The sequence below is a fragment of the Calidris pugnax genome, unplaced genomic scaffold (genome assembly GCF_001431845.1).
Source record: "Calidris pugnax isolate Ruff unplaced genomic scaffold, ASM143184v1 scaffold34, whole genome shotgun sequence".
NCBI classification, from domain to species: domain Eukaryota; kingdom Metazoa; phylum Chordata; class Aves; order Charadriiformes; family Scolopacidae; genus Calidris; species Calidris pugnax.
In genome coordinates, this window is record NW_015090771.1 from 1585810 (window position 1) to 1610841 (window position 25032).

The 25032-nt window shown below is 37.3% G+C and overlaps 1 protein-coding gene and 1 long non-coding RNA gene across 2 annotated transcripts in view; one reads left to right on the forward strand and one right to left on the reverse strand.

Moving 5' to 3' along the window:
- Positions 1–356: 356 nt before the first annotated feature.
- Positions 357–25032, forward strand: part of RAP1GDS1 (RAP1, GTP-GDP dissociation stimulator 1) — a 65326-nt gene continuing 40650 nt past the window's right edge. Inside the window, exons 1-3 of the mRNA XM_014940762.1 lie at positions 357–474; positions 16776–16898; positions 21518–21643. Coding sequence (XP_014796248.1) covers positions 16778–16898; positions 21518–21643 — 247 coding nt within the window. The 5' untranslated portion in view covers positions 357–474; positions 16776–16777. The remainder of the gene's footprint in view (positions 475–16775; positions 16899–21517; positions 21644–25032) is intronic.
- Positions 13379–16819, reverse strand: LOC106887310. The gene is made up of 3 exons (XR_001411856.1): positions 16687–16819; positions 15252–15346; positions 13379–13504 (listed from the first exon to the last, which is right to left on the reverse strand). It is a non-coding gene; the product is annotated as an uncharacterized LOC106887310 (long non-coding RNA).

The window sequence follows — 25032 nt, forward strand, 5'->3', positions numbered from 1 at the left end:
TTTCCATCATATTTTTTTCCCCACATGCAAGGACAGAAGCAAAGAAACGGCTGCTGGTTTTCTGTACCACCTAGGCTGAGAAAATATTGATGGCTAAATTGCTGTTCAGTGGCATTTCATAAAGTGCCTGCTGGCATTCTATTCTCAGAGGCAGAATGATAAATGTATATTTAAATTTGAAAAGTTTAAGTTCATCTATAACCTTGACTCCTGGCTTTTTGTATACTCAGAATACAGACCATACATGCCTTTTCATTGACACAGGATCTTGTTTACTTTACAGTAACTATTTACATTCAAGACTATAATGCTGTTACTACATTGATGAGGACACTGATTTCTCTTTTCTTTGTGTTTACCAAGCAGATAATTTAAGTGACGCCCTGAAAAAGCTGAAGATAACAACAACTGACAGCACAGCAGATAGCTTGGAGGGATGCTTGGACTGTCTGCTTCAAGCTCTGGCACAAAACAGTAAGTTGTATGGACCTTTCAAATTTTAAATCATATAATGAGATCAGTGAATTAAAATGGAGGTAGGAAAATGTGGCAGAAAGACTGACTCAAGCAAGTAGGCTGCTGGATTGGCTGTTTTTTTAACCCATGTATCTGTAGCATTCAGGTAGCAGTGAAGACAGTGACAGGTAACTATCTGGATATTTGGAACAGCTGTAGTCCAGTCCTTTTTCCAGTTTGAAGTAGCACAATTATTTTTCCAATTGATCACTCAAGAAACAAAGAACAGGGATGGACAAGTAAGCCTGATAGGATGGGGAGAGAGATATGGAAGCTGTTTGCTTATTCTGATAAAAAGAGCATAGTTTCCTATTTGTAATGCATTTTTCCTTATTCTTCTGTTCACATATTTCTTATTTCCAGTAGTTTCAATTATCAGAAATAGGCTGGGTATCCAAAGATAATCCAAATTTAACATGTGGTATGGTGATAAAAATATCTTAAGAATGGAACAAGATGTCTTTTTTACCAAAAGCTGTAGAGAATGTGTGTCCTCACTTGCAGTAGGCAAAAAGGTATGGTAAATGAAGATGACAGCTTACAAGACTTTTCCAAGTTTAACTTTCCTAGCGCTTCAGATGGTGGCAGAAGAAAAATCTGTGTACAATTTCAGGTTGAAAAACTTGTCAAGATAGATACAAGCCATGGTTAGAAATTATTTAAAAGAAAATGTTAGTCATTTCTAATATCAATACACTCAAAAGTACATACTATTAATAAGTCTTGTTTCTTTCCCATTATGGTATTCTATAGATCACAGCCTTTGGGCTTGGTTGGTGTAAAATACTTCATGAGGTTTTTCACAAAAGAACATAAGCACCACCCATATCAAATCAAATAAGGGTTATAACAGTTTGTGTTTAATGGTAGTGGGTTTTTGATTCTGATTATTTTGCAAGATGTCAGCCAGGAAATAACAAAATACTTGTTTTTTAGATCAACCTATTTTTTGAAGGGGCTGAATCATTGTTCTTATGGGCTTATTTATAAGGTATATCCAATCATTTAATCCAATTTCCAGTTGGAACTGGAACTTCCAGCTTCCAGTTGGATTTGGTATTTCCAGTACTTTTAAGTTTAATACTTAAATGATAAGTACTAAAAAGAAGATGGTATGAAAAGTGACAAAGTACTTAGTGTAAACAACAGAGTTTACCATTTTGCCTATGAAGGTCACATATCTGTGTCACAGAACAGGTTTGGCAGATGCAAAATAATTTTGACTAATTTACAGCAAACTCACCAATGCTTCCTTGCAACCATCTGACTCTCTTCCATCTCAGTATAGGTCTTTGCTCTTCCCTTCCAAAATCTTTTCTAGTCTTATAGCTGCCAGATGAGATAAGAAGATTATTAGGATTTTGACATCTCTCTTTCGGGTGGTTTTACAAAATTTAGCTAAAATCCCTTCACCATTTACCATGTTCTTTGCATGTAAGTCAGTAACATGAATGAGCTTCCATACGATGTACATCTCCACATATTTTCAGTTTCCCAAGATTGAAGGCAACTAAAATAACTCTGCTGAAAATTAGATGGGTTAAATGGGACTTTTTTTTTTTAACAGCAAGTTGGTGATTTAGGAGCCTGTATATCAAATCCCTTTCAAGTGAATTAGACATTTCAATACCTAGATTTTGCTGAGTCTCTTTGGACAACAAGTTTTAGTTCTCAAGACAGTCTGATGATTTTGAGAAAAAAATCCTCATAGAAGACATTTCTGTTTGGAGTAAATTTGTGAGAACAGCAGTAGATTCAAAAGACTTCCAAGATTATGAGGTAAATTGCATATAATAGATGCATTCATTTGCACTCAACAAATAGATATAGAATCAGCTTTCTAAACGCTACAGTCTCTGAGTTATTATTGGGCTACCAATATATTATGACTGCCCTTCCTTTGACTAAACAACCAACGAATGGCCTTTCTCATAGTTCTCATCCATCCAGTTAATATTTAATATGGATTTGATTGATTGATTTGTTTTAGTTACAGTGTGAAATCATATAGATTATGTATATATGATATCATATAGATATGGGATACACGCTGCACCTCAGTATGCAAATTATATAATAATTATCATATAAAAATAATCAGATTGTTTATATAAACCAGCATGTTTATTGTAATACAGAAATAATTTAAATAAGATTTCTCAAATAATTACTCTGTTCTCCTTTAGCATATTCCCATGTGTATGATTATCTTAATGAAGTATGCATTATGATTATAGTTTGGTAAATCATAAAATTCGAGTAACACTAGAAAAAATAAGCCATGCAAGGAATAGAGTTTAAGGAAATTTGATAGAACTATGATTTCAGTGGGAGTTCATGCTGGTATTTTAAGTCACAGGACTTTGTTTTATTCACTTCATTAAGACTTGGAGATAAAAATTATTTCATTTTATATAAAATTTAGTCTATTAGTAATATACTAATGCAACCCACTCCTATTTACTGCCAGCCAAAAAAGGCAGTTAAACCCAGTGTTAACACAACACGGAGATTTTTAACAAAGGAAATAATCATTTCCACAACTTCAATTTGGGCATATTACATGTACATATGAATGTTTCAGAGATCATTACACTGCTTTTAATTGATAACTGCATGCATGCAGCATAGGGTTGTGGTTACTGCAGAACCATAAGTTAAATTCCTCAGTCTCTAACAGTACACTGACAATTATAGTTCCATTTACTTTGCATACAATCTTTTACTTTGCATACAATCTTTTTAATTTTTATTATGTTAAAATATGACAAGCTATTTTCTTCCTGTATTGTCTGCAATATAGAAGGGGATAGCAAAGTTATGATTGATATTGTAGCTTTTAATTTCTTTTCAGTAATCCACGGGTTTTTCTTTTTTTTTCCACCCTCTTTCTGACAGCTGATCTTTTGATAATCCCAGACAGGCTGTAGTGCCCTGGAACATGATACCTCCTGTCTGGCTTTATGAGCTACTCAGCCATTTGTCACACCAATCAAATTAAGGTGTGTGCACTACACAGGGGTGAATCAAATAGTTTGCTGAATGTGATAACTGCTGGTAAATATTTGGCAAGTCAAATACAAATGGTTTTAGCTACTTATCTAGGGAGACAGTTGTATAGCCCTTCACATCTGAGACCCAGGTCTGAAAATCCTGCACAGATGGTTTCTTTAAGAGACATTGTTTGGAGAGGCATGTATTCCTATTTAGGCTCATATTTTTTTTCTTATCTGTCACCAGCACTTCTGGCTGAGGCCAGTCATATGTGGACTAGCTTGAGGCACTAGATAAAACTGAGGACTTTAGGATGACAGACAGCAATGACAGTGGAATAAGAGATAAACATGTATTAGAAATGTTTTAGAATATTAAGCACATACCTCATTTTGTTTGGACTTTCTTCAGCATTCCCAGTGAAGTCAACTGGCATAGCTGGGGACCTTTGCATCAGGCCTGCTGTAATGAAGACATGCAATAAAATTAGTTTAGAGTCCCAGCTAATATAAGTCGGCACAGCTCCTTTTACCTCTGTGCATCTACCTCACCCACAGAAGCTGAGACTCTCTCCACCTTACTTCCGAAAGGAAAACATGAATGCTTGATCTCTCCCCAGCTGCCAGCATTCATTATCTCTAGATCACTAAGTTTTCCATACCATAGTCTTCTAAAGCAAGACTGTGGTGCATGATCCATAAGCAATGTTAGCAGCGAAGAATAGTCCGCTGTGCACTGAATTAAATACTGGCTTCTACTGAATCAGGAGGTGAAATTCATATAACACGTTTACTTTTAAAAACTGTATATTAAACAAATGCCTCCATTGTCTGCTCTGTAGAATTTGGATCATTCTATGTAGACGTGGTTTGGTATGTTACTGTCAAGACAGAATTTTGCTGATCTGGAAGCAGACTTTTTACGGTAATATGGAGTGTAGAATGATCTTAAAAATCAGAAAAGGCAAAACCCAAGAAATTTCTTTGTCAGAGAATATGATTCTGAGTTTCTGTAGCTTTTTTTATTATTATTATTCAGCTTTAAAAAAAGGCCTCTGAGATTAACTGTGCGTTGCAAAATGAAATTTAATTCTGTGTTTAATATGTCAGAAGTCCATACATTATAATTTGAGACTTTGTACAAACAGGGGTCATTTTCTTCCCCCCTGAAATGGACTAGAGTAATAAACAGCTTATCTTGTACCTGCTTTATAATAATGTGTGTAAAGAAGAAAAGCATTGAAGTTTGTAGAAAAATCCACGGGGCGAAATTGGGGGAAGGAGAGCTCTGGTAGGTGAATCTGGATGCATTTTTCTCGGAGAAGTGCAGTTGTGTCACTTCCCCGTACTCACTGGAGAAGGATGAGTGAGTATCTCCCCCCTGGGCTTCAGGCTGCTCTCTGAGGAAGATACAAATGTCACATACTTGTCTGCAGCCCACAGCTGTCTATCACGAGGTCTTAGCCATAGTTATGAAAGCTGAATATTTGCTGTCATATTTTTGCTTAGTTTCTGTCATATTTAGCAATTTTGAAATTCAAGAGTATTCTGTGGTTTGGGTATTTTTTTAATTACAACTTATAAGGGAACATTCCCTGAAATCTCATTCTTCCCCTACATGCAAATGGTACTAAAAGTGACACTGAAGATGCAAGGGGGATATATTTGCTTTCCTGACTAACAGAAATTATCAGTGCAAATACTGTAGAAAATTGATGGTATTAAACACCAGCTCCAGTGGCATCATTAGACTTGGTATAGTACTGAATTTTATTATTTTTTTGAATAATGAGAAACAGCTGATTGTCTCAAGCTCAAGTTATTTTCTATTTTGGAACCAAAACCTATCTTGCAAAAAAGAAAACAATTATTAGTTTCAAGAGTTTGGTTCTAAAGGCACAATGTTATGTGTTTTACTGCAATAATTCAAAGAACATGGTAGTTAGAACCGAACTGGTTATATGTAGAAAAAGATCTGTGAGACAATAGATATATACATCAATTTATTGACTCAGATATTTTCAATTTAAGCCTTAATCAATGGCAGGCTAAACTAAAAGAGAAAAATAGGATAGCTTAACATATACTTTGCAGCTTGGAATCTATTTTGTCAAAAAAAACCCCAAAACCTTATCAAAAGAACAGGTAAAGCAGTTATACTCTGGAAAAAAGTATTTGAAAGATTGTACACTTGCATTTCTGGAAAGAGATAGTAAATGCTGTATCTTTTATCTCAAATCCAAAGAAAAACAGTGATATATACTATTGGATTTTGGGAACAACAGGTTAATGAAATTGTATAGGGAAATACGTCAGAGAACAATATTGGCCATCATTTTATATCAACATATACAGATTTATACCTATTAAGAGTAATCTCATAAATATTGTACCTATCAAAAAGTGCAGTTATCCTTGAATCCTCAAATGCAGGTCCACAAGAAAGGACTGCCTGACAAAAAGAAAACAAGAAGGAAATAGTTTTTCTTTTAAACCACGGGCCTTCTGGGACATAATTATTGCAGTAACAACAACAAAAAAAATGTTATTGCTAGTCCGGACATGCTGCATTTCAGATACAAGAGGTTATAGCAGACATAAATAACCCAGTTTTGACATATGAGAAATCTGAAAATCTACTGAGAATGTTATTTTTGGCTCCGCTATAGTCAATGTAAGAGGCTGAAGAAGCCCACTAATCCCAGCTTTCAACACCAGGCACTAAAAAATGTCTGACGTAATTGAAGTGGAAAGGCTAGTACATGCATCTGAAACATTTTTTTACATATACTTTTGGGGAGATTAAGCGTATGAGTTTACAAGTTTGTGTTAAAATTGTTAAGCAAAATCATACCCATAAAGATAAGCTGCAGCAAGAGGGCAGGGCCCCAGTTTTGAAAGGAGTTTAGAAATTTTGGAAAGCTCTTAAGTTCAAAGAAGAAAGTTTAAAATAATGCACTTCACCCTGAAGATGCGGTTGTTTTCTATTTGTTGAGCTATGCTGATACCTGGTAACTCAGGGAGCCATCAAATGACATGAAAATTTTAAATTCATGCTTGAAACTGGAAGTTTCAGCATTATTCTGAGGCTTCTCTGACATGTCATTTTTCTCCCCATAATGAAGTCAGTTTCTTTATGCTATTTTGGTTTGTCTCAAAACATATTTTGTCTACATACTGCTTTGATTTGTTTTGTTTTGAATATACTTACTGTGCCATATCAGAGAAAATCACATTGTTACAAACTTCTGGGTAACTGCTGCCAAGCCTTTGCCATCACGTCCTGCTGTTTCAGCTTTATGGTGTTGAGATCATGAGCTCAGCCCTCCTACTTAAAGCTTCTGTTCAGGTTTTTTCTTGAAAGTCACCAGTAGGTTTTTGGAAGCACGTTGGTTCTTACTTGGTGGCATCACAGAGGAGGATGTGTTAGCATCTGGAGTTCTAAAAAAAATGTTGAATTTCTGCAAAGACTGCAGATTTCTCACATTCCTTCATCAGTGATGAAATTTTCCATCCAATGCCCTGAATCTTCTGTAGGCACTTGCTTTCAAAGGCATCTAGTCTCCCATCTTTAATGTTTTGGTGGATTTCCAGTTCTCACAACCATATGTTAACACAGAGGTTATATTTGAGTTGGAAATTCTTCATTTTATTCTGTTCTTTATAGTTGTTACTTCCATATGTTGTTGAATTTAGTTAGTAGGCATGCTCTTCCTATACTTGATGTTCCTTTTTCTGATCTTCATTGGCCACAAAAGATGGAACAGTTCCCCTAATGGAGGAGAAAAATCATGAAGGATTTAGAGATAATGTTTTGTAATTGTTAAATTTAGGGCTCAACTAAAAAAAAATCTGCTTCTCTCAAATTTTTAAATGTATTATTGCCCCTATTAATGCCTTTGATTTATGGGGGAAAAAATGAGTGCTTTACCTATTTTTATTTATTTCCTTTTGGGACAATTTTGACAGTTCAGTGTACATACCCTTATATATTAATTTCAGAATCAGGTAAGCAGCTATCAGCCTAACTTTTAGCACGAGTGCCATCTGATTTCAGTAAAATCTTGTACCTTTGTAGTGCACACAGAATTAAACAATAGTAATTTCATCTTTTGTTTCTATGATCTTCTCACATATTATTGTGGAAGTAAACGGTGTGCTACCCTCCCATCCCAAACAGAAAAAAATAAGTTGCAGAACCTTTTGTCCTAGCAGAGTTATTCTAAGGTATAAACATTACCTGAAATCACTTTCATTTTTTCCCATTGGCTAAGTGTTTTATGATTACTCCTTTCCCCTTCTGAAGCATGGAGAAAAGAGGTCATTTTCACAGTTTGCTCAAGAAAACTTGTCCTTAAACATCACCAAACTAACTTTTCTCTGTTTTGAAGAGACTGTTTGAGCAGAGTAAAACGAGGTGACAGTCATTTAATGCGGATTGTGACCACATAACAATGCTTTCATGACTGTGAATGCTTGCACAGCATCATGGCTTAAAACAAAACAATAACCGTCTGTAGGCACTATTGTGACCCTCACATGTAGGATTAATTTTTAGCTACTGTTGTTTCATACAAATAAAAAAGAGCACTCAGCATTCCCACAGATTTAACACACATAACTAACAAGTGAGCTGTAACAACACAAGCCAGTGCACAAGCACATCAGGATAGCATAGCACAAGCAAGTGGGTAGACAATGGTACCAGTTGGATCGGTGGCCTTTTAAGCCAACTGATAACTAGTAGAATTAAGTCCAATGACAAATAGCATTTCCCTGCTCTCTTATTCCTCTTCTATCTTCAGCATCTCCCTTTCTTCTTAGCAGCAGTGTCTCTTCCAGGTGGATTTCTGATCCTTCTCAGGTCTACCTTCCAATGATCCCTTGTATATGTCACCCACCTGTGATCTTGGAAGGAGAAGGAGGCCACCTGTGGATGCATACTCAGAAACAGCAGACACGTGCCTGCATGTTAGTCCTGATATGTTGGTGTCCCAGCCTGAACATTCCAACAAGCAACAGAATTTATGGTGTATATCCACGAAAAGGAAATATGCAGCTGAAAGCTAGAATATCCTCCTCCAAAAAGACAAAACCAAACTTTTATTATTTTTGTAGCTTTTGGCAGTATAGCTGCATCAGCAGTAAGGGTTTGCTGGTGGGAAGCTGTCAAACCAAAACCCCGTATCTTAGACCAGTGTACTCATACAGGCAAGAATTTCTAGTCTGTCTCTGACGCAATCTCTTGTAGTAGAACCAGAGGTTCAAATTGGATTGGGCCGGCTCAGCCAATTAAGCTCCTCACAGTCCATAAATTTGCCTGGGAAGATTTCTAGTCAAATGCCTTTCTGAAAGGTGGGGATCCTGATGGATATTTTGTAAGAGGGAGTTTTGGCTCAAATACTGTGTTATAAAGCATTCCTTCTTTTTGCTGAAGAAGGATGTTTTTTGCATCTTAGCTCATGAAGCTGATGCCTTTTCATAGCACTGTATACACATGATCCAGAAATGTTTCATCGTAAGTGCTGTATATAATATATTATTACAGTATACCTATTTAATTGGAACATAGTAAATCAAGGTGACTGCTTTTTATTGGACTGTCTCCCAGTAAACTGGCATACCCTAATGATACTGAATGATAATCACTGCTGCTTAGTGAGATTATATTTTACACAAATTCCTCTTAATAGTGATGTATTTAGTTAGTGCCAGATAGTTAAATGATGTTTATCCGAGTGTTAAATTCCAACTGCTATTCATTGAATACACAATGTGCCAAATAAAGATTAAATATTATATATTTTTTCTTTGCAGAAGGCATCAGTGAATAGCAGTTCCAGATAATAGAATTGACAAATTTCTTTTTAGATTGCATTTTTGAAATGCAATACAGAAGCAAAGGAGAAGGCCTGCCTTATGAAACGCAATACAGAAGCAAAGGAAAAAGGCCTGCTTTTTACAAAAAATTGTATTTAGACATCATGTAATTCACAATTTCAGATCTGAAATTTCATTCTTAGTTTTGTCCCAGTCCCTTGTGACGTTCAAACGTGATCTTTTTAAGATTAGCTTTTCCTTAAGCTACTTTGGCAGCAAAACTTTTTAAAAACATCAGTAGTTAACAAATTCCTTTGTATGTAGATGTGCTCTTTCAGTAAGCGCTGGGCGGAATTTTACAGCAGGCATTTGGGCTTGCTTGACAGCGCTCTTAAGAGATTGCTTAAAAGGAATGTGAAACATTTCCCGCATATATAATGCACAGCTTTCAAATCTGATTTGATTTTTTAAACTAAATCAAATTTGGAAAAAGGATTTTACACTATGGGCCTAGTATTTCTGTTATATGGATTGAAAAACTAAAGCATGGCATATTTAAGCTTTACCCAGGGTCTTGTACTAAGTCCAGTTAGTACAAGTAACAGAAGAGGCAGATTAAAATGTCCACACAGACTGAGTATAAACCAAGAAGATGCTAGTGGATGACATTTGTACTAAGATGCCAGACAACAAACTTGGCAGCTGAGGCACTAGTATCAAACTCTTTCAGCAACTGTGCTACCAAAGTGGTTACCTCCTGCAGAGGGTGAGTCAGAAAGGGGGACCAGAGAAACTAACAGCTCAGATAAATCCACTGAACTACGCGTCAGGGCTCTAAACTAGATTTAGGAACTCAGGGGTTCCGAGCTGCCTAACTTTAATATTCTGCCTTGTGCTGTGACATATGCATGGAGATATTACATGCATATTTCTTCATTGAAGGCACAGCTGGCATGTATTTTTATTAAATTACTTCATTGGTACCTGCAACAGGCTATTCAAGGGGTGGGTTTCATCCTGAAATTTACTTTTATTCTGGATATAGCTTTTGTAGAATTTAATCAGTGGGAATCACGTAGCTGGTGGTTGGTGAATCTGTATCTCCATCTGTCTTTCCTTCCTTGTTAGAGCTGAGATTTTAATTAGAAACATCTGTGCACTATCCCCATTTCTTCATTAAAAATAGGAATTAAAGTTTCCCTGTTGCTGCTGGCAGAGACAGAACAGAGCAAACACCATGATGGAAACATTAATACAGCTAAGGGAGAATCTTCCCTCCCTGCCTTCTAGGGGTCTAGTTTGAGGGATAGGTGAGCAAGCAGATTGTATTTGTGGGAATTTCCCCATGTGAGGAGGAACATGCCAAAAGGAAGTTACATTTATACATTTATTTCTATATATCAGTTATTATTAGAGAATTTTTATTTCTGTAAAAACAGCTTGATAATTGGAACAGTCTTTTTGGCTAAGGTATGTTAAGCAAAAGCCTCCTTTATCAGTGGTGCATTTTTTGTTGCGTGAAAACACATCATTTGTTTCATTGAGGTTCTTTACAACCCACTTTTTGTGCTTCTGTAGTCAGATTAAAATCTCCATTTTGTGGTTTGGAAAATACAGTAGGAGGCTATGGAGAGAGGGACAATGCTTCTTGAGGGAGGCCGCATCAATACTTGCTCGTGGTCTGCTGAAGCTTTTTTACTGTGGTGGTTAGGAGGGTGTGCCAGTTAGAATGATATCCCTGGCTACCTTCATTCTGCTCCCTTCTGCCTTCTGAAAGAGCAGATGGAAGGTTCCTTTCATGATATACGTGGCTCATCATTATTTATTCATGTGTTCATCTTTCTGATGAGAGTACATGTAGGAGGGACATCATAAAGCCAAGGTAATTTTCTGCAATAGTTTCAGAAGGTTTATAAAACATCTTTGCAGCTAGAAATACACACATTTTTCAAAACACTACATTGCAAACACAGTTCGCTTAATAAAGAGGACACTAACGAAGCTGCTTATTTACAATTCTGTGGTGTGCCTGTTTCTCACATAAAGCTCCACAACATGGGAATTAGTTGCAGTGCTAGAATTAACTATTGTTGGGTTACATCTAATAGTGTAACTTCAACTCATTGTTCATAAAGAACAGGAACCATGAACCTGTTTTCTTCTGCTAGTAAGGGCAAAATAGTAGCACTTCTGACAGAGATGGCTTGCCTGTCTCTTCCCTTCCCCCTCCCTGCCTGTCTTTCACCTGAAGGTGGACGAAATGATGCAGAGAGGAAAAGGGAGTGAAATAGAGAGGAGTGAAATTTCACAGGAAATAGACCTGAGAGGGGGGAGAGTGTAGAATTTAATTTGAGGCACTCATTGGATTTTTTTCCTTTAGTGATTTCTGCTACTTAATTAAGCAGTCTGATAGCCAGGGTTCTCAGCGCTCTAGCTCTGATGTATGGCATTAAAGAATTTCCTGCCCACACCCTTTATTATTCTGACTCTAGGCACTGCAAAAACCATGAAAAGCAAGGATATTGACATTTTAATCACCCAGCTATGACATTAATAAGATTTTGGCACTATGTGATCTAACATACTCTTTGACTTGATATCTAGTGATATAAAGAGACATCTAAAGCTGCAGGTTTAACCTTAGAGGTTTTTTCCCCCAATTATGCTGCCGTGGCACATCACTGTATTATATTCTATGCAAAAGGGCTGTTTCTAAAGCAGCATTATTACAGTCCTACAGTTTCTTTGCTTTAAGATAGGGGGCAGTGGGTGCTCTATGGGTGGGTTGGTGCCTACAGACTGAAAATCAGACTTTAAAAGAAAGCGTTTGAAATCTGGACATTGCATATAGCAAAAGGATTTTGAGGTATAGCACTGACATCAGGCTACCTAGATTGCGTGGTTTCCTTAGGAGATAAATGGAACAGATTTGAAAGGGGATGCAATTCTGCTACAGGAATTAAAAGGATAAGGGTAAGCCAACTTTTTAGCGTGTGATTAACGTCAGCTATAATTTCCTTTTTGTCCATTATAGAAAAGAGGAGATTATGTTGCAGAGATTTTGCCTAGATATTCTTGCTCCTAGGGAAACATTTGGTTTTACTTGCTGCAACTACAATCGACAATACGTTGAAATAACAATTCAAAAGATGACAACTGAAATAAGTTTTCTAAATAATTTAGCCTCCAATAATTTACTAGGAAGCCCAGAATGAAACAAGCAGCAGATTAATATACTTAAGAAACAGTACCCCTTTCATGAATATAGATGCAGACAGGAAGCCAGGCAGGCCTTCTCCAGCCTCTGAGGAGAACAAATAAAGGCAAGAATTAAGGGTTACCTGTGCTAAATGAGCAATTTCTAATTCTCAGCAAACGCCAAACTATTCCTCCTAGGCCCAGACAGTGGTATGGATACCTTCGGCAACACTGGTGTGTGATCTTCCAGTCTTAGGCTCTGCAGAAGGAAAACCAAATTGTGGTTTTTACAGTCACAATTAAAATACTGCTACATAACCACGACCTTTTGTTGTCGTCTCCAAAAGAATAACGCCACATACGCTTTTTCCTTCATTTCTGTCCCTATCTACGTCCCTTTGCCTTTTATGCTTTTATACAGGACTCGCATTATATGAAGCTGAGCAAAAAGAGAGAGGTGTGTGGGCCTTAGTGGGCAGGCAGTCTAAATATCCATGCATCCTAAAGCCCCTGCCCTAGGCACCATGCCGCTCTAGTTGCAAGAGGCAAAAACAAAGGAGAAGAAAACCTTGGCTTGTTTTAGGGCAGTTATTTGATTTTCAATGTTGCCTGCAGCTCCAGTCCTTTATTACCACAGTAACACCTTCAGTGCATCCTGCAGAAGAGGATCTAGAACTGCACACACGTTATGTGCACAGTCACACCCAGGACTCTTAGCTCCTGTTTTGCAAGTAGCCGTGAAGTAATTGTCACATTTGGGCACTTCTAAGAAACATCCAGACTGCTTATATACCTACAGCTGTGCTGAAATAATCTTCAAAGACTCCAACTTGGTATTTTCTTCTACATCTGCGTATTTCAACACTGAGCGTACAGTTAACTCCTTAGACAAGTGAAGGGTGGTTGAAGATCTTTGTTTTAACTTCACAGTTTCCACAGGGCAGCCCTATGCATCATTTGCCTGTTAAGCCCTCCTCCTAGAAAAGAATATAAAAAAACTGAGAAAAAATGCTAGATTTAGCATTTTTTTAACATAAGACATCTTGTTCCAATTAAAATACCCTTCCTTGTGTCAGCATTTCAAAAGCCTACCAAAAAATTGATTTTTCTGTAAATAAAATGTCTGCCAATTATATATCTTAGGAAATTAATTTGTATATTTTAGCAGATTCTTTTTTTTCCCCACCTTCTTTATTAGAACTTTAATGTGATGAACATAAAATCCCTGAGAAAAATGGATTTTTTCTGCAGGTACAAACCAGGAAAATTTAGAGTAATGTACACAGGGCTGTTACAGTAATTTTATTGGCACATTCCTTTATGATGCCTTATATGGAGTATATATTATAAACTACCAGCAAGGATTTAATGTCATACTGTCATATCTCTATTTTGGCACTGGATTAATTTGGATATTACACCAGTGTAATTGTAAGTGCTCTGCAGACGAAGAGCAGGGCCCAGGTAAACTCAGAGCAGAAGAGCTGAAGTGTCTTATGGCATTTTTTACGCCCAAGGCAATTACTGGCAAAAATGCCTGAGGGAACACTGTGGGCTGCATAGTTAGTAGCTGTCCTTCTGCCTGATACCAGAGTAATATGCTTTTCCCTCAAACAATTATGCTTGAGCACCCACTCAGGGTAGAGAGGAAGTTGGGTTGTCCCTGCCTGGTGATAGAAGAGCTACACTCGCAGCTGATCAAATTAATCAGTCTTCCCTCTTTTGTGACTGGCAAAAGTTTGATATTGGTACTCAGCCTGGGTAACAAGAACCAGTGAAATGTTGGTTTGAAGGGGAGAGTATATGCACAGGTGTGCCTCCTGTGCTGCTTACGTCTAAGAAAAAAAGTCAACAGTCTGTTTTCATCTACGTGGTCCAAGCTAGATGATTTCCCTCTTTCTGACAGGTCTCTTAAGCCCTCTGCTTTTATTGGTGCTTACTTGCTCATCTTAACGAAATAAATCAGTGCATATCTGCTACACACAACTGGCCTGGAGAAGCATTTAATTTTATTTTCCTACTTCTTGTGGGATATATTTTTTTCTATTTATGTAATTTATGCTTTGCACAGTAATGAGTCGATCAAACTACAGATCATAAAAACAGGACTGGATACTATATATCTCAGCAGTGTGGCAGGAGAAAACGCATTAATGTCTGCTGCCTAGTAATACAGGTTCATAGATACCTACATTTTCAATTTTGATTTCTGTACTTTCAAGTTTTGAACATAAGGGAGAAGGAGGATCTCCTCTTTAATAGACAGCTAAGATGTCTGGACCAGTCTTTAGTCCTGAGGTGATTTTCTCGGAATTCAGACTTTTCTTTCATCTGTATATATCCATGGGAGAATATATCTACTAAGTATATGCTATAAGTCAGAACTTATAAAAGCTTCTGAATAAACCATAAGCTCTAAGCTTAATTACAGTTAACTAGGCTGTAAACAGATTAATAATAATTAGCACTTATATTATGCATGGTAAGTTGAAATTAATCGATCTTCATTTTATACCTCATCTGTTTGTAATCAGATGCCATCACTGACATATTGTAGATGAGTAGTCCTAGCCAAAGACCAACATACCAAGCTGGAATTGAATACAGATATAGAGAGGCATAACTACAATCCAGACTTGAAATTCTCTCCTTTTAGTCCATTTCCTGTCACCTACACATCACTGGGTCCCAGCCACTGAAGCATGTGCGAGTCACAAAACCCACCTGAGTCACCTCTGCGAGGCTTGTGCTGGCTGCTGGTCAGGGTCAGCTTGGGTGGATCTCTCCGGTGCTCAGAGGCAGCAGGGGTTGTCCTGGAGCTGCAACAAGTCAAAAATCAGTTGCAGCCCTGAGAATGGGGAAAAGGAGGAGGAGAGAGGTGATGAGCCCAGTGAGATGTCGCTACCAATTCTCAGGTGACACCCAGCTAAAGAGCGGTTGCAAACTGCTGCTTTAGACTAACTAACTAGTTGTGGTGCACAAAATATGCATTAAACCAAAATCCATTGGTTACTATTATTGCTGCCCAGCCTGACTGTCCTGATAGCTCTTACACCAGAGCAAGAGTGCTTCTTAGAAACTGCAGAAAGTGGTGCTCAGGGGCCTGTCTTCTCAACTCTGAAACGTCTACGTCTGTTTCTCACCGTTACTGGCAAGCTCTAGCAATTATTTTGGTTTCAACTTGCACTTACTGTAAAGCTTTTATTTTAAATGACGTGAGGCGGTTTGTGCATGTTGTAGTGTTCAAAATGCCCCTGTGAGACAGAGTTGTTGAACAACAGACTTGCATTCAGATAGGTTTGTTTTGCTTTGCAAAAGTCATCAGAGTATCCCACAGCCATCTTTGGAGAATGCAAGTAACTTCCATTATGAATGGCTTAAGGAGTCATGCTGGAGTGATAGCTACCATCTAATCATATTGTATGGCACACTAATATTTGTTTCAAATATGCCATTATTTGAAAGCATTAGCAAAATATGTTTTAGCATCTAGTACCTTATCTGTAATCGCTGTTGAATCAATGTTAATTTTCAGTTTGTTACAGAGCTGTTGGCCAGCAGTGCTAGGGGGGCCCTGTTATGGAGCAGCTGCACAATTCCTCTCTACTGCAGGCAGAAAGAGGAAAAGTTTTGTCCCGAATCTTTGATCTCTACTACAAAAAACTCAAGTGTTATTTTTCTCATCCCCTTCTACTAAGACTATACTGGAGCTACTGTAGCTTAGCAAAGTAACACAGAAGATATTCAAGCTGAGCCTGAGGGGTCTAGACCACAATTTGCTTAGCTCTCCCTCTTCTCCAGTTTCTGACTCCTGCACTGCATTAAGTTGTGCCCTCGGCTGTAAGAACTTCCCCCCATCATTCCTTGAACATTTCTGGTAATACATCTCTTCAGAGTACCATTCCTTTACTCTTACATAGTATCTTAGGATGCTGCGTATCACTCCATGATCTCTAGTCTTCCTACCAGTCTCTCCAGTAGTTTCCCTATATATGCATGAGTATGTACCTGTATTTACTTATATAGCAGAGAGTCACCTTACAAAGATCAATACATTAGGAATGGCAAAATATTAAGTTCTGTGAGCATATCATATAAATACAATCACTGAAATAGCAGTTGGCTTCTTATATGGGAAAATAAGTACTTTAAGAATTACCTTTTAGAAGACTTAACTTTCTGCTTTTCTTTCTTTCTTCCCCAAAGCAAGCTGATGCATAAGTCATTGTTGTGTGATGTGTTTTTCAGATATGGAGACAAGTGAAAAAATCCAGAAAAGTGGAGTTCTTCAGGTGTTCGCAAGTCTGTTGACGCCACAATCTTCCTGCACAGCAAAAGTAGCTAACATCATAGCAGAAGTAGCCAGAAATGGTGAGGTTTTCTACAAGAACTTTTCTGCTGGAACATCTTCAGTTTTTCACCTCACTTGTCAGTATGTTTTACTTCATTTATGTTTTCATTTTGTAGATTAGACACCTTTCATATCCCTCCCTTTCACTCTTTTTGTTTTTATTTTCTCAAATGCTGTTTTTCTACTTTTTGATATAATCAGTGCAGCATTTGGCTGCTGGAATCTTTTTTAGTCCTTACTTTCATGCTATTTGTTTTTTAAGACAAGCAATAGTATAATTTACTGAGCAGAAGTAACGCGCCACTGGCTTTATAAAATGCATACAGAAAAAAAGGTACGTGTCATTTGTGCCTCTGGTCACACAGCGCATGTAGGTACAACAGCAGTACATGTACAGGTGGGTAAGGGACAGTAGGTTGTTTCTTTGGTCTGAGATTTGTGAGGCCTTTGATACACAAACCAGTGACACACCAAAACCAAATCAAAGTGACACACCAAAACCAGTTACTACTACCTAAAGAGCATTATATGTATTAGACTAGGAGCCCAAGATCCCAAATGAGAATCAGGGGTCCATTTTGGTATGTATTATATACATATAGTCATATAATATAGGAGATACTCTAAAATATATCTTTTTTTTTTCATTAGAAAGAATTAGCTTAAAGATCACCCAATACCTTGCATACACTGAGCTCAAAAAAATGGCCTCATATCTGCAGGTAGATGCTACTGGCAGACCCTGTGACGAGGGTAGAGGAGACTTGTGGCTGACTTTTCTCACTCCTTGACTTTCACAAGTTAAAGAGGCACAGATTACATTCTGCACTTTCCTTTCCCAGAGGCCAGGCACAGAAAAGTAGGATGCATCTTAACTCTGGTGTCCACCTGCAGGCCTGCCAGCCACATCTCTCTCCCTCTGTGAACTCTCATGCTGATGCCTCTTCAGAGAAGGGGCTTCATTATTGCTGTTTCCACATTCCCTTTACACCTTTTCTTTGGAATAACAATGCTACAGCTTCTTACTGATAGCCCAGCGTGACCTCCTCCACCCAATGCACTGATTGTGAGACAATGCTATATATGGATATTCAAAAACAACATTAACAAGAAAAGAAGATATACATGGTTAGTTCTAAAATTATTTAGATAAATAGCCAGTAAAAAATGTAAACATAGAAGTTTAAACTTAGAAATGTTTCAGTATGATAGAGGTTTGTGCAACTGCATCAAATGCTTTTTCTGTACTAAATAAATTAATAATAAGTATATTTAGAATATTGTGTATCTTCACAGTCCTTTTAGCTCCTGCCTCAGAAGGGGGAAAATTAAGAATAAAATGTTCACAATAGCATAACTGATTACTATGCATTGTTTCTGCAAGATTCTCTTACAGACCATTTTAGACAGTATCTTTCAAATCTGAATTAATACATGAAATCTCTGAATAGCTTCTAATGTATCTTTTTCCCTGCCAGTTTTAAATTGCTGTTCTGAGTATACTCTTCAGAAGAGATGGCTTTTTACCTGGTTCATCATACAAAATAGCTTTTGTCTTTATCTTAGAGTTATTAGCAGGTGCAAGTGGGACCTCTGGCAGCCAAGGTTAAAGTGAAGGTATTAATAAATTATTTAAGGTGCCCAGTGCTTTCAAGACTTAGATGAGCTGGGTGTTTGTCTTTGGATCCCAACTCTGTTGAAATAGTTGCTTAAGCTGGACAGCAGGGGACACATCATTTGATTTCTTTTGTTTTCTTTGTCATCTTACATAACAATACAAGTGTTTGATGCTTATATTGCACCTTTTTTCAACAAGCTTGAGGGCACTTCGAGAATTTTTTTTTATCAACATCCTACAGATAGTAGGCATTAAGCCCAGGCAATTGAACTGATTTCCCTATAGTCATGCCATGCAGCACTAGCAGAGCTGGGAGTAGTGCCTCTGACTGAAACTGGGCTGTACTGATAAAAGAGCATCTTTTCTCTTCCACAGTTCTTATTTTCCTTTCCTGTTCCCCTCATCTGGTCCTACACACATATATATCAAATCCCTCTATTTGACTCACTGGTTTTGTCATGTTTCATCTCATGCTTTTCACCTCTGTGCTCTTGCTCTGTTTCACCTCTCCAGGTCACATCATTCTTCCTCCTCCCAACATGAGCTTGTGTTAGTCTCTCCTATTTCAAATACCCAAACACAGAAAACTCCCTTTAGTTGATTTAGCTCTCCAGCTACAGCCATTTCCTTTTCAACTGTGAGTATACTGAAGGCTCAGATGCGCTTGCTACATGAAAGTTTATCTTCCCAGTTTAGACCTTTTAAACCCTCTGTCCGAACTTTAGTCTCCTCTTCTTTGGCGGGTGTAGGAATGAGAACAACAACTTCACGATCTGTATTACTTCAACACAATTACATTTCTCTTTTGAAATCTTGTCCTCCTTTGGTTTATGTTACTCTGTCCTCAGTGGTTCTCCTCCTAACTTCTTAAGTGATTCTTCACTGTTTCCTTCAAAGGATCTGCTTCATTTCCCAACCAGTTTAGTGGAAATCTTCTAAATGACTCTCTTCTTGATTACTTTATGACATTTGTTGTTACCACGTTTCTGTTGCTATCTCACAGATCTGTTTTGCTATGTATAGCACCATTCTTTTTACTTCTTACCCTTATATGACCAAATACAACTTTGCTCAGCATATTGCCTAATTATTTTGTTGCTGAATGGAAGACTGAAAGCTCCTGCTCGCTCTAAATAGGGGGAAGGTGGAAGAAGGGTTTCTTTCTTCTTTTCACCACATGAGCAAGAACCCAAACATAAAACAAAGCAGACTGAGACTGCTCAGTCTTTCAGGAGAGAACAAGTTCTGTTTCCTGTCACGGACTAGGAGAAAAAAAAAAGAAATAAATCTGGCTTTGATGATGTAGAGGCTATGGTAAATTAGTGGTTGTAAAAGAAAGTGATGCAGGGAGAAGCTGAGGAACAGACAAGAGTTTTTATATGCAATTAAGAAAGGAAGAAGCTGAAGGGACAGAGAAGACAGAGGGAGGAACATAACATGTTTAGTGAACAAACATTGAGATGAAGATGAAAGTGGGAGATAAAGAAATAGATAAAAAGTTACAGGGATGTGGCAAGACCAGTTTTAAAGAAGAGATGTATCTGATATTTTTTCTGTTCATTACAATGGATACCGTCACCATTTATCACAGTATAGCATCTATCTAGAGTCCTAAAAAGTTACAGTATCTTAGGAAGGTGGGTTCATTGCACTGACTACTATCTTCTGTTGAACCTGTGCAATTGTATAGATACTGCTGATTCTACTTCATCTACTTGTTGATATGTCAAAGTTAATCATTATTTGAGGTTTGCTTAGTTCTATGACAATTACATCTTTAGCTAAAATAACACTGCAAGGTTAACTACAAAAGATACAAGATTTTGTAGCAACAGAAACACCGAAGAACATTGTAATAGGTGCAACAGAGGGAGTATTTAAGAAGATGCATTTGTACTTTAAGCATTGTATAAAATCTTTGAGTTATTGGTGAGAAGGGTTCTGTTGATCCAGAATCAGAAAAACTTTCTCATTCTTTTTATAGGGATTGTATACCATGGTTCATTCTGTCTCACAAGTGACTAACACAAAAGTAAATTGATTTTGGAGGATCATTTTGGAAGAGAGATAATTTGCCATTCACAACAAATCAAAAACATATTGTCATTTTGCCTGTTACAATACTACATCTCTGAAGGGTGCTCTGTAGTAAACTATTAAGTAACACCATTGGCATATCAGGTGGCTGCTTCTGTAAACATCCCTTGTAAAATGTGCAGCACAGTGCCTGCATAACTATGGTTCCTTCTGGAGACCAGTCCTTTATCTCCCTGACACCAGGATAATTCTTTATCTATGACTTGCACAGATGTGAAATAATACTTTGGTTCTCTTTGAGCGGGGAACATAGCAGGAAGGGACAGGAAGGCAGAGAGCTTTCCAGTGCATGGGTCCTCTAGCTTTCCTCCCATGGTGGGCACCAGTTAGACTGTGGGAAGGCGCAGGCCTTTAGCCTCACATAATCTCTCTTTTATTTCTCATTCTTTCCTGTTCTTTTCCTTTCCCTACCTTCTAAGTAATGAGCCTGTTACTTAGCTTTAATTCCTTTCTTATATTTTTTTTTAAAGCAAAAGCTTTTCAGGAGTTCTAATTAACGGAATAGAGAGTAAAAAGTGCTGTTCATTTTGGAGTATGAATACTAGCTTTAAGTCATCTTTTGTGTTATTTAGTAATTTCAATTTATGTTGAATTTGTTGGGGTGGAGAAGAAGGTTGTGAATTCACTGTTCTTTTCAGCAGCTCTTTATGATGCTAAAAACATGCTCAGCCTGAGCTATGTTAAATTAGTTTCCATGGAAGTCAATTAAATACACTTAATTCCTTCTAAATTAACGAATAATGGAAAGAATGTAAGCCCAAATCCTGTCTTGGGCTTATTTCTAGAAACTTGCAGGAGAACTTACATTGTTTGTCTATGCATATGTTTATTCTCACAAAAGGCCCAGTTGCAACACCAAGGTAACTGGAATGGATGAAAGTGAAAACAGCCAGTTTGCTTTAACAGGCTTTGCATTATTTGCAGAATTTATGCGGAACCCATGTGTGGATGCTGGGTTGATCCCTCCTTTGGTGCAGCTGTTAAACTGCAAAGACCAGGAAATATTGCTTCAAACAGGACGTGCCCTGGGCAATATATGCTACGATAGCCGTGAGTGTTTCAATATGCCATATTATGTAGATGCTGTTGTAGGAGGGAGGGTAATGGTCTGGTGTTCTGTAAATTGTATACTGAGGGGTCGTTTTCCTCTTTTCTTGATGTTTTTTGTACCACACAACTCTTCTGATTATATGGGACAATTGAATGTCACACTTGCATTATGCCTCTGTGACAGAAGGATTTAAAAAAACTGTTTCAATATTGTGATACAACTGGATATAAGAATAGAAAAGATTCGTGATCCTGGGTTTGTGGGTTGTGTTTTTTTAAACACAATGAGCTACGTTTTCAAAGAGCAGGTGCTACAACATACTCAGAGGTCTGAATAGTTCATTTTTCCTCAAGCAGAATGTCTCAGAAGGGAATGTTCTGCCAGTCTCAAAGCTGTGCAGAGCTATATATGTGAAATGCTGAAATGCTGACTGAGCTGTGTTGCTGATTTTCAGATCTGTTATGCAGCCAATCAGTTGCTCCAAGGTTACATGTTGATATTTTTGATAGTCAGAGGTTATGGGGAGGTGGAAATTGGGTACGTTTTTTTAGGATTTGGGGGCACAAGAAATTTTGCACTGCCAAGCAATTGAGTTTTGAAATGCAATTGTCTATATGCCATGTGCTGATTACATTCATGGATATGTTATTTGCAAAATCAAACCAGTGGCTGCAGTGTTTGGAAAATGCAGCTTCATTATCCCTTACTTTAAATATTTTGATAAAAGACAATGCATGATAAATATGATACAGAAGCAGAGACATTAGAAACATCTTTCTATGTACATGAGGAATTCAGAAGCCTATGGATGTCTGCAGATGGGAATGGAGGTGAAATTGTAAAAGCACTTTGTTATCTTGAGATTTAGTGCCTTATTTCATGTGGCAAGAAATTTTCTGTGTGTTGCATTTACTAAAAGTTTTGCTGTTCTGAATACTGTCTGTTGAAAAAATGGAATTATTAGTATCCTAGTTTGGAAATTTACATTTTATATTGTTTTAAATTACCTTGCCTTTGATCTCAGGAAAGTTAATCAGATTTTCCATGCTGGCATTTCCATTTACAGAAAACTACTGCTTGAGGATGTTAATGTATAATTCTTTCATTTAGGATTTTCTTTAAGGTGACCAATGAACTGAACAGCTGCTTCCACATGGAGACTTCAAGTAGAAGCTTTTGAGCTTTCTATAACATCATTTTTTTACTATATTTTATTTCAGGGTCATATGTGATATAAAGCTCATTAACAGGTGGCACTGGTTTATTTCATATAAGTAAAATCTACTTAACTATTCATGTCATTGTTGTTCTGTCCACATTTTTTTCATGAAATATAATCAGGACAAGCAAAAATGGTTTTGTGGTATCATGTGTTGTGAACTACTGCTGGCTTTTACAGTGCAGGATTTATCCAGTACAGAAAAGCTGTATTACATACCTTGTGTTGCCCTTCTGTGGAGCCAAGCTGGCACTGATAAAATCTACAGCAGGCAGTGATGTGTTCTCTATGCCATGTGTTGCTGTGCTCCTGTGGGAGGACAGTCACTACTTTCCCTGTGTATTTGAATAAGATAAATGAATAAAGCGTAAGAAATGTCACAAAAATCAAGATTAACATCTCAGATTTGAGTGAAAGAGGCTATTTACAGTGCTTATTTATTACATCCATCCTATCTGACATTGGCTTTGTATGTTATCTTAATGTGTAATGATTATGTAGTTACGTACCCTATCCTAAATTCTTATTTAGGACAAGTACTTTCAACAAGCTTACTACTATAAAATTTAATATATTTTCATTTATTACTATTATTTTTTCACTAATTTAAAGAGAGCTTTAAAGCATAACAAAGACAAGGTGTGGAGTCCAATAGTTCTAATAAAAAGTGTTGTTATGTATTGATAGTTTTTTTCTTTTCAATTGAGACAAAAGCAGCTGTTACCCTTCTGATAATTGGGACTCATATAGGAACTTGAAATACATCAGTAACTATATTTTACCATATATGTGAGCATTTTTTCACTTCTACCCATGTAATTATAACATGCAGTAATGAGGAAGGTCTTTAAGTCCTAAATCAAAATTATGCTGAAATTATGAAATCAAGCTCATATTGAATGGTTCATAGCAACATTTCTATTTACCGAAAGCCCCAGTCCTGTATTTTATCCCAACAAGCATGCATCACTTTGTTTATTGACATTTTATGCCTAAAGGAGTTAATCAGATCTCTATTTTTGAGAGAAGTCTGCATGGCACAGGATGAAAATTGTGGGACAAATGGCTTTTCTTACAGGGAAGGCCCCTTAAAAGAGGACTTGCAGAGAAGGATTGCCTGAAATTTTTTCTTGATTAAATGAAAATGACAGTGGTTTTTCAGAGTTCACAGATCCCAGAGTTGATCCAAGACCATTTCCATGTAATTCCAGGAGGGGCTACTCCTGGAACACAGTTGCTGTGGAAAGGTAATTCATTGCTAAGTCCCAGTGCTGGATGAAGTTTAGTACCTTCTACAAGCTAAAAGGGGAATTACACACTTGCTGGCCAGACACGTTACTGAACAGATTTTTCTCCTCACAGAAAACATGAAACGAAAACCTGTAGACTTAATGATAGAATTTCTTCTCTGTTAAGTTTGGGGTACACGTGCACAGCATTATTGTCTGGGTGCTCAGTGTTAGCCCCCTAAAATAATACCAAATCACCTGTTTGAGCATGGAAGAAAATACAGAGAATTAAATGCATTTCATAAACAGTTAAAGAGGAAAAAATAGGTCAAATTTATCCCAAGCATCCTTTTTAAAGTATTTATGTTGTGAAGCAATCTGCTTTACGCAAGTCTCTGAACATCAAGAATACAGGCAAACATAATTGCAAATCAGAGTAGAAGGAAGCTTTGTTAGTACTGATGGGGCTTCTAGTCTCCCAGTCTTCCTCTTGTATGCAGAGATGAAAGAAACAACTGAGGCAGCCAAAAAGATTTTAAGTCAGAAGCAATGAATTTAACTAATCACAGTATGCAGACTGTTCAGTGCTGTCCTACAATTTAAGAACGGATACATTACTGCATGTTCTTGTACAGCCTGTAATTGTTCTACATGCTTTATCTAGTAAATTCCACATACACCTCAGCCCCCAATTTTTTTATCAGAGCAGAAAGTACAAAACAAAGGAATGGAGACGTGGTCTCTCCTCCTCTCCCTCCTGCATTTTCCCTCACTATATCTACAGCTTGTACCAAGTACAGCTTCTGGTGCTTCCGTATCCCCAGACAACGGATTCCTCAGCCTCACTTAGGGACAGAATTTTGTCTGAACTATAGTACTAGATGCAAAGCTCATAGCCCACTCATTCCTTTTAACCACCAATTATGTTTTTTCACTTATA